The sequence below is a fragment of the Leptonychotes weddellii genome, chromosome 2, assembly GCF_054177405.1.
Source record: "Leptonychotes weddellii isolate Sample4059 chromosome 2, ASM5417740v2, whole genome shotgun sequence".
NCBI lineage: Eukaryota > Metazoa > Chordata > Mammalia > Carnivora > Phocidae > Leptonychotes > Leptonychotes weddellii.
The window spans coordinates 62,011,919-62,023,032 of record NC_138370.1 but is presented as its reverse complement, the minus strand read 5'-3'; the positions used below and the strand labels follow the sequence as shown (position 1 = coordinate 62,023,032).

Below are 11,114 nucleotides of genomic sequence, written 5' to 3'. Positions count from 1 at the left end.
TTAAAGTGATTACTTTGGTCTCATAATGATCACATACTCTCTTCTATAGCCAAGACAAAAATTCTAAAAATTCCAGGTTAAATTTGTTATTCCTGTTTATCTCTTTGTACATTAGGAAAATGGGAACAATACCATCTTACATCTGTTTTCCTGTCCCTCAAATATTTGGTGAGCAAAATTAGATGTCAAGCACAGAGCTATTTGCCCAAGACACAGCAGTGAATCAAATGGGTATGGCCTCAGCCTTCAGAGAGCTTACACAGAGAACAGCATTTCTGTGTTTTTGGACCCTTTATTTTTAAAATCAACTCACTCATTTATTATATGATTTTATCATACATTACACATTATGTTATATTTTATATATTACATTATGTATTTTAATATTTATTTAAAATATTTAATATTTTAATTCCCAATGCCTGTCAAACCTAGAAAATGTTTAAAAATAAACTCAAATCTTTATGTTTTCCCTTCCTCCCATTGCTCCCATTATTCTGTAATGTGCTTTACCATTCTCCTCAATATGTTCCTGACTTTTTCGAAACTTTCAGATTTTATTATTTCCATTATGCTATATAGCTTTTATCCCTGAGATAACAAGCCATTCACTTTCAACCTCCCTAGTATATTAAGAATAAATAAGATTCTTAATTACACCATAGTTTGCATGTATACATTTTTTACATACATTTTCACACTCCAAACTTTACACCCTTCATAACTTAAATTATGTGAAATAACTTTAAAATATTTTACAATGGCTCTTTTAGAATTTAATTAGTGCCTTGCTTCTTCTTCCTCACAACCTGTAATTATCCAGGACAAACATAGCATCATCAGACATGAGAACCAAGAAAATAAAAATAAAATAGAGATTATTTAGTCTAATTTCATCACCTTCCTAAGCACAGTGGAAATTGGGATCTGAAGATATTCAGTGATATGACACACCCAGTGAAGGGGGCATGTGTCTATGGACACATACATATATTGCTCTTAGATCTCAAGACCTACAGCATATGACCTCTTATTTTTCCTTCTTTTGGGCACCCTTCTCAATTCAGTTCTGTCCCTTTCCAGTCCAGCCTCATGAATGATCACTTTTGCAACTGTGCAACTTTCCTCAGTCCTGTGGCTTTGTGCCAAAGATGCCCAGCAAAGCCTCAATCCAGCATCATTCCAACCATCTCTCTGCCCTCCCGGAACATCCAGCAGATAACTGGGGCTGCAGAAAATGTCACAACAGCATAGACTGGCACCACGGAAATGTCATTGTCATCAGGCAGTCTTTCCAGCTTTCCTGTCATCTCTCTCCCACTCATGTCTCCCACCCAGCACTTCCTGGCTCATTCTTTTTTTTTTTTCTTCATTCCTGGTTTAATGGTCTGCAAAGCATGCGCGATCGAGGTCAGAGATAGGGAGGCCCTGCCAGGCTCTCCCTCTCCACCTCAATAGAAATGGCGTGGTGGCCAGGTACATGGCCAGGCCCAGTACACGGGGTTCCCCCACCGAGAAAGAATCCGATGGTCTGAGGAACTCCTGTGCCGAGCCCTTCCTGGCTCATTCTTATAGATCGCTTTCCTTCCTATTTCCTGGAGAAAATGAAGGCATGGGAAGCATTCTCTCAACTTGTGTCTACATTCAACTCTAACTCCTGGTTTCTGTTTTGGTGGCCAAAGTAATTCTTCAAGTGCTTCCTCTTGGAATTTTCTTATTATTTATAGCCTTTTTTTATTAGTTTTTCCCTTAAATTATATTCTTCTCTAGCTATAGGGATCAAATTTTTTTCCTTCTCTTTATAACCAAGTTTCTTCTAAAAATGCTATCCCTTCTTTGCAACCAGCTTGAAATTGTCATACCTAGCTACTCTTTCTACAGTCATCTCTGTTTACAGAACATACTGGTCATCTTTGTTTTTATCTGATTTGTCTTCTCTGTGGCTTCAAATATTGCTGACTGATGTTTAAAAAGATGGAAAGGAAGGAACAAAGAGAGAGAGAAAAGAGAGGAGAGAAGCGGAAACAATTCACTGTTTTCAGTTTCTATCCATTTGCAGATAACACCCGTGTGTCTGCATTGAGCTCCAACTATTTGGTTGCTCCATTCATTCATTCATTCATTCATGTGTTCATTCATTCATGTGCTCATTCATGCAATGCACATATATTGAGTGCCGGGCACTGGAAAGATACTCTCGACTAATAAGTAATTACCTTGGTCCTCAAATTTCCCCTTTCATGTGGAAACAATTAAATCAATGAATTATAGACAGTGTGATAGAATACGTGAAATCACTGAGGAAGTGGACCAGGGAAGACTCACTCCAGGTAGATGGTCTGTTCACTGATTACCTTGTTAAATAAACATAGAGAGAGAGTGAGAGCAGGTGCCAAGGTACTATGCCAGGTGCTAAGAATGTAACTGTTAGCAGGAAGACAAATTCTCTACCCTCATGGTGCTTGCAGTATAGCGCTGCACACGGAGAAGTAAGCAGGCCATTATGATTCCATATAAGATATCATTGGGAAACTATGGTTGCCTTCTGTATAAGCTGAGACTCTAAAGATGAATAGGACTTAACAAGCACGAAAGAAGAAGGAAGGTTTGAATGCATTAAAAGTAAAATCCAGGGGCACCTGGGTGGCTCAGTCAGTTAAGCATCTGGCCTTCAGCTCAGGTCATGATCCCAGGGTCCTGGGATCGAGTCCCACATCGGGCTCTCTGCTCAGTGGGGAGTCTGCTTCTCCCCCTGCCTGTTGTGCTTTCTCTCCCTCTCTCTGTCAAGTAAACAAATAAAATCAAGCTCCGCAAGGCCCGGCCCTTTTTTTTAGGTTCAGATAACCTTGACCTCCTCCATTTTCCAGTGTTCGGGATGGTAGCTGTTCCTACGGTGATTTTTCCTGGGTTACTTCTGGATTCCTTTTTGCTTACTCAGCTTTCCAACACCTGTATTATAATCTCTGGTTTTCCTGACCACACCTGACTGATGGAGTATTTAGCAGCAGGAGTGGGTCTCAGGCATCAGAGATTCTGGGTTTGGTTATGTCTTGGCCTTGCATGCTGTGCTGAGTTCTCTGACCATGGGAAATGGAATACCAGTAATTGATGACTGGCAGTAATACTATAATCGATTAAGTTATCACCTGTGTTTGATTGTGAGGGAGTCATCATCAAAGGACTCAAGTTCCATAGAGGACCAAATGACTCTGGCCGTAGGGGAGTAAAAGGGATTGTGATGAGTGATGGCTGCTTCTGGATATACTAGGAACTTGCAGAAAGAAAACTACAAGCTGAAGCTGAAGCTTGCAGGTCAGTCATAGTTAAAAACCAGAAAGTTTCTATATGAGCCTGAAAATTAATCTTCCTGAAGATCAGACCCAAGCCTAGTGGCAGATACAACAGGTAACTTCTAGCAAGGAGATGTTTATTCACATAAAGACCCATAACTAGAGTCATCCCAACATTTTGCAGGCAGCTAGGTGCAAATCTGACTCTCCTTCTAAAGAATGGCAGGATTTTTCTAAGTTATATTGGAATAAACCTAGGGAATCTGTGTGGAAGCCATTTCTAAGGATGTGAGACCCAGGGAAATAAAATAGAACTTTGGTTTAGGCTGGAATTATTGGTGTCATGTGCCTAGCAGTGATTCTGAATTGAATGTGTTAGCTCATAGCTATGTCTCTCAACGGTTTCTTTGATGGGCTCATTTAATAGTGGCCTATCCTCACTGAGGTTGAGATGCCAGATCTCTTGTATACTGTATAGGAAGAATCCAAAAGTTTGAAGAACCAGAAATGCTAGGACAAGTTTACCTCATGTATGACATGCCCACCACCCTACTCCCATGACAGTTCCCAAGAGTTCAGAGGAATCTCTTTATAAAGATCCTGGGGAAGACATTGGTTAGAGGTACCCCAGCATTTTTTAAAAGTCCTCTGCTAGCTGGCCCCTGGAGGCTGTGAATGATGGGGCCACTGGTCCTGGAAATCACCCTTTGAGATCAAACACTCTATACCAACTTCATGTTATTTGCTTTTACCCAGCAGAAACAACAGAGTACATCTTTAGGTAAACTCTTCTACTATTGGCCATCACCGATCTGGCAGAGATTTTGTTCATCTTGGCATCCAATAGAGCATCATATTGATCACTATTTTGATGACATCAAAATTGGATCTAATGTGCAGAAAGCAGCAAGTAACTTAGATGTCTTCATTAGATATATGTAGTAGACCAGCTGTTGGCAAATTACAGCTCACTGACCAAATCCAGCATGCCCCCACTTGTGTAAAATTTTACTGAAACACACCCACACTCATTTCTTTATGTATTATCTATTGCTACTGTCTTGGTACAAAGTCAGAATTGAGTAACAGAAATTATATGGGCTGCAAAGCCTATAATATTCACTATCTTGCCATTTACAGAGAAACATTTGCAGAGCTGGAGTCCAGGGTGGGAGAGTGATAGCAGTTGAGGATAGAGAGGAAAGCTACAGTCACTTCATAAAGTGCCTGGCTGTTAAGCAAAAGAAAATAAAACTTCATCCTCAAAACCATGAGGAAGTAATAAAGAATTCTGACCATGGGAGTGTTATTTTCCAGATTTATTTTTTAGGAAGATCATTTTTCATGAATTCCTCAACTGTACAATGCTCACACAACTCAGAAAGTTCTAAGGCAAAAACAGGATCATGCCTGACTGATTGAATGAAGGAATAAATAAATGAATGAATTCTGAAGAGTGAAGGCAACTTGAAGCAGCTCCAGTTTCTCAGATCACAGAATCAAAAATATTTACTGAGCTCCTACATCTTAGCTTGCACTGACTTAGGGACCTGGGATACCAGTGAATAAAACATGTCCTGAGTCCCTAAGAAGTTCACCATCTAAAGGGCAGGCCGACAGATGAACAATGAAATAATTACAATACCCTGTATTAAATGAAGTAAGACTAAATCAAGGTTAATAGTGACTGGCTCTGGGTGAGTGAAATTGTAAGTGGTTCTTCTTTATATTTTCATGCTGACTGTTTCATTAATTCTAAGACACATTTCTCCCCACATTTTAACATTTCTGAAGCTAGATGCATTTGACAGTTGCTGGTGTTTTAGAGCCAATGAAACAGATAAAATAGCATCATGGCAGTGTTTCTCCCTTGCTTCAGGTGTAGGCTGTTGTGCACAGTTGTGACCCAGCACAGGACGTTTTCCAGGAAATCAGATCTGGGGTGAATTCAAAATAAACCCAGATAGAGAACACAACTGACCCTTGAACAACGTGATTTGAACTGTACGAGTCCACTTAACACGTGGATTCTTTTCAGTAGATATGGTACAGCACTGTAAATGCATTTTCTCTTCCTTCTGATTTTCTTAAAACCATTTTCTTTTCTCTAGCTTACTTTATTGTAAGAATACAGTATAGAGGGACACCTGGGTGGCACAGTCAGTTAAGCGTCTGACTCTTGATTTTGGCTCAGGTCATGATCTCGGGGGTGGTGAGATCAAGACCTCCTGCCCCCCACCTTCTGCACCCAGTGCTCAGTGGAGAGTCTGCTTGAGATTCTCTTCCTCTCCCCCTACCCCACTCATTCTCTCTCTCTCTCTCTGTATCTAAAAAAAAAAAGAGAGAGAATACAATATGTAATACATATAACATACAAAATATGGGTTCATTGACTATGTTATCCCTAAGTCTTCTGGCCAACTGTAGGCTATCAGTGGTTCAGTTTTTGGGGAGTCAAAAGTTAAACATGGATTTTTGACTGTGGGAGGGGCAGTCGGCACCCCCGAACCTCAGATTGGTCAACTGGAATAGACAATAAGATCTCATTATAGAATTTGACATTTTTTGCAGGGCAACGTGCTGTTAAATTATTTTGTATTCACCACTATTGAGCAAATACATCAGCAGGGAGTGAGTCATCTTCCCTGGCGGGGTGCCCTTTCTCTGGGGACTGGCAGAGGTACACCCTGGGGATAAATCTTTTCTCACTGACAATAGAACTCTTGGTGGTGGTACCAAAAGCTGTAGCAGTTTTAATATCTTAGTTAAAACCTGGTAGTTGTTTTTCCCTTTTAATACATGAAAAAACTCCTGTTGGAACTAGCGTGAGTCATACATCATAAACCAGCAGTGTTCGCAGTCCCATGGGTTTTGAATGCCAAACAACACCGTAGGCTTACGATTTTAAAAACTGTACTGTAGAATGCTAGAAAATATATGTTCAGCTTTCTAATATTAAGTAATGCTATAGTATTTTTTAAAAAATACATAACTATAAAGTAAACCATTCGCAAATTCCAGTGTGATGCCAGTTATGTTAAAAATCTTGACGTGACATTTAATTCTTATGCATAATTCTTTTCATTGTTTTAACCCAACAAGCAAATATAAAAAACAAAACAACAACAACAAAAGATTGAGGGAAAATGTATTCAAAAGCACTTGCTTAATTGATCTGGCCTCATTAAAAACACTGAGATTAACAGTAAACCCAAATTGTCTCCACAACGTGCATGAGTGCAGGAGACTCTTGAAGATGCTGATGTGTATTTCAAACATCCATAAATGCAAAGCCAGCAAAACAATAATTTTGCATCTAAACTCTCCATCAGGCAAACCATAATCTCTAGAATATTGAACTCTTCAATTCAATTTAACTAACAGGTTGCAGACTGGTCATTCTAAAAGAAAATAACACTGACGCTAGGGGCACCTTGCCAGTAAAAATCGGGATGCATATTTACGGTAATCCTCTTTAGTTGATACATGCAAATATTTGAGAGAAATGCTTTTCTCTTTCTTCAGACATTAAAATGAGAGATTCCTTAGGAGTGTCTATTACCAAAAATAAAATTAATAAGATAAAGTAAGGTCAAGGGGAGGAAGCATTTTACAAATTTTTTTTTTTTTTTTAAAGATTTTATTTATTTGACAGAGAGAGAGACAGCGAGAGAGGGAACACAAGCAGGGGGAGCGGGAGAGGGAGAAGCAGGCTTCCCGCGGAGCAGGGAGCCCGATACGGGGCTCGATCCCAGGACCCTGGGATCATGACCTGAGCCGAAGGCAGACGCTTAACGACTGAGCCACCCAGGCGCCCCAAATTTTAATAATTGTTAATGAGTAACTATTGCACTGATCCACATCAGTGGTAGGTTCAGCATATGTTTGTGAACTTTGAGAAGTAGTTTCTGTGTTGCCCAGAGCCTTATGTTGCTCAGTTTACACCAGAGAGTGCTCTAAGAGAACTTTATTGCACTATTGTGAAACACAAAGCTGATGTATATTCTCCATTGTTTCTATCACCCTTAAAAGTATCCTGCCTGAGATGTGCTAAATAAATTCTGTAAGTACAAGTTGGGAGGAGCAATTGTTACCACACTCCAGTCATGTGTCTTTGAGCATGGTAAGAAAAATTTTGTGATCATACTGCCCCATTCTGGTCAAAAGAGAGAAAATTAGGTTAGTCTTTGAAAAGAAAATTTTTGTAGCATCATATACAAATTTATGTAAAATGCATTTCATTAGAAGATGATGTTTTCCAAAAGGGCAAAGCATCTAAAATGGCATATAGTGTAGTATAAAAGCTCAAGGAAATCTATCTATTACCCCTTAGATGAACAATTTAGGAAGAAAATCCTACTGTTAATACTATTATTTCCATGGGCACATCTATTACAGTTCTTGTAAAGAAAAATTATACTGATTATGTAATGCTACCTCTATATACGAATGTGAATTTTAAAAGATTGGCTTATTCATGGATTGGAAGAATTAATATTGTTAATATGTCTATACTATCCAAAGCAATCCACAGATTCAATGCTATCCCTACCAAAACTCCAATGGAATATTTCATAGAACTAGAACAAATAACTCTAAAATTTGTATGGAATCACAAAAGATCCCAAATAGCTAAAGCAATCTTGAGAAAGAACAAAGCTGGAGGTATCATGGCCCCTGATTTCAAACTACACTACAAAGCTATAGTTACCAAAACAGTATGGTACCAGGATAAAAACACACACACAGATCAATGGAACAGAATGGAGAGCCCAGAAATAAACCCACACATATATGGACAACTAATTTATGAAAAAGAAGCTAAGAACATACAGTGGAGAAAGAACAGTTTCTTCACTAAATGGTGGTGAGAAAACTGGTCAGTTGCATGCAAAAGAATGCAACTGAACCACTATCTTACACCATACACAAAAATTAACTCAAAATGAATTAAACACTTGAATGTAAAACCTGAAACCATAACATTCCTAGAAGAAAACACAGGCGGTAAGCTTTGTGACATTGGTCCTAGGGATGTTTTTGTGAATCAGACTCCAAAGTCAAGGGAAACAAAAGCAAAAATAAACAAATGGGAATATATCAAACTAAAAAGCTTCTGCATATCAAAGGAAACCATCATTTAAAAAAACCCGCCTGAATTGGAGAAGATATTTGTAAATTATGCATTTGATAGAGGTTAATGTCAAAGATATATAAAGACTCATACTGGGATGACTTGGTGGCACAGTCTGTTAAGTGTCTGACTCTTGGTTTTGGCTCAGGTCAAGATCTCAGGGTCATGAGATCGAGCCCCGTGTCGGGCTCCCCACTCAGTGGGGAGTCTGCTTGTGATTCTCTCTCTCTCTCTCTTCCTCTACCCTGCCCCCGCTTGTGCTCTCTCTCTCTCTCTCTCTAAAATAAATAAATAAATCTTTAAAGAAAACGTCATATAACTCAATAACAAAAACCAAATAACCTGATTTTAAAAAGGGCAGAGGATCTGAATAAACATTTTTCCAAAGAAAACATACAGATGCCAACAGTCACATGAAAAGATGTTCAACATCACTAATTATTAGGGAAATGCAAACCCGAACCACAATGATATGTCACCTCACATTCATTAGAATGGCTATTATCAAAAAGACAAAAAATAACAAGTGTCGGAGAGGATGTGGAGAGAAGAAAGCCCTCATGCACTGTTGGTGGGAATGCAAACTGGTGCAGCCACTGTGGAAAACTGTATGGAGGTTCCTCAAAAAATTAAAAACAGGACTACCAGATGACCTAGCCATTCCACTACTGGGTATTTATCCAAAGATGATGAAAATATTAATTTAAAAAGACATATGTACCCCTATGTTCACCGCAGCATTATTTACAATAACCAAGATATGTACACAACCTATATGTCTATCAATGGATGAATGGACAAAGATGTAGAATGTGAAATGGAATATTACTCAGCCATAAAAAAAGAATGAAATCTTGCCATTTGCAGCAACATGGATGGACCTTGAGGATACTATACTAAGTGAAGTAAGTCAGAAGGAGAAAGACAGATACCATTTGACTTAGTCATATGTGGAATCTGAAAACAAAACAAAACAAACCAACAAAAACAAAACAAAGATAAACTCACAGATACAGAGAATAGGGAGCAGGGGTATGTGTGAAAGAGGAAAACAAGATCAATTGTAGAGTGACAGATGATAACTAGATTTGGGGGGTAAACACTTTGTAGGGTATACTGACGTCAGATTATAATGTACACCTGAAACTCATACAATAAAAAGAATATATATACATGAGGTAAAAAAAAAACTGGATTAAACTATTTGTATTAACTCAGATGGGGAAATGGGCATATGCTCTCAATGGCAAATACTTCAGCATAATTTTCAGAGTTATTTTGTTTAAAATATAAACAATATTACTAAAGTTACCGGACCTTAAATACCAAAAAAGTCACAGTGATATTGAAAAGGAACTCTAAGACATTTACAAATTCCCAGCTATAATAACTATTCACTTCAAAGTTATTTGTCTGGACACAGTGGCTGACATTAATAAGAGTAATAATAGTAATGACAGAAATTGACCTTTATTGACCACTGATTATGCCAGTCTTATGAGAACTCATTCATTCTCATAACATAACTAGAACTTAGGCCCTATCATTATCCCCATTTTCCAGATAAGCAAACAGAGGAAGAGAGAGAATTAGCTACTTGTTCAAAGTTACACACTGAAGTAAAGGAGAGTTCTAGGATTCACACCCAGCATCCTCTCTCTTCCATTATACTATATAGAGAGGAAATACAGATCCACTTACCGTTTTGTATGTGGTGTATCTAACCATTACACTCTGAAAAAAAATGTGATACTTTGTCTATACTGCAGTTTATTATCAAGATCAAATAAAAAATTATGTTAATTAGGTATATATCACTCTACCATAAATAATAATATAAATCAATAGAAACAAATGCCATATAAAAGCACACATTATCGGGGGGTGCCTAGGTGGCTCAGTTGTTTGGTTGAGGCATTGGGCTCCTTGCTCAGTGGGGAGTCTGCTTGAGATTCTCTCCCTCTACCTCTGCCCCTTCCCCCGATGGCACACACTCTCTCTCTGTCTCTGAAATAAACAAATAGATCTTTTTTTAAAAAAAGCACACATTACCTTTACATGTGTATATGTTTTTATGTGAATGCTAATTACAGAGGTATTAGAAGTTTGAAATAACTAGCAATTGTCTTCATTTTCTGGGCCATAACTAGTTTCAAGTATGTGAATTTTTGTTTTTAGCATTAATTACCAAGTTTCCATATTTTTAAATTACCCGAATCTTTGTCCATAGCTTCAACCCTTGTGACAAACTGCCCTGGATTTTGGTTTTCTTTAACTGAAGCTTCATACAGGTCCTGCTGAAACACGGGTGCCTCATCATTTACGTCAAGAACAGTAATCGTCAAAGTCTGGGATGAAGAAAGTGCTGGTATACCATCATCCAGTGCCAGAAGGGTCAGAATGTGCTGAGCTTTTATTTCATAGTCCAAAGGACGGGTGGTTGTTAGTAAGCCTGATTTGAAAGAGGAGAAGAGCAATAAAGAATAAACATTTTCTAGAGAAGTCGTGCTTACTCTACCTTTGTCTAACTTACCTAACTTGCTAAAGATCCAGAAGCTTTCTTTGCTAAAGAATATATCTTATTACATCAATGTGAAGTTTATATATTATCAAGAATAAAAAGATAACTTTTTAGTCAAAAGAGTCATTCTGGTTTAAACTATAAGGATGAATTTGAATTCAGAAATAAT

The 11,114-nt window shown here is 38.2% G+C and overlaps 1 protein-coding gene across 1 annotated transcript in view; it reads right to left on the bottom strand.

Annotated features, from left to right (window-relative positions):
* The window catches only part of DCHS2 (dachsous cadherin-related 2), a 146,314-nt gene that overhangs the window by 58,768 nt on the left and 76,432 nt on the right, over positions 1-11,114 (bottom strand). Inside the window, 1 exon segment of the mRNA XM_081813108.1 lies at positions 10,637-10,876. Coding sequence (XP_081669234.1) covers positions 10,637-10,876 — 240 coding nt within the window.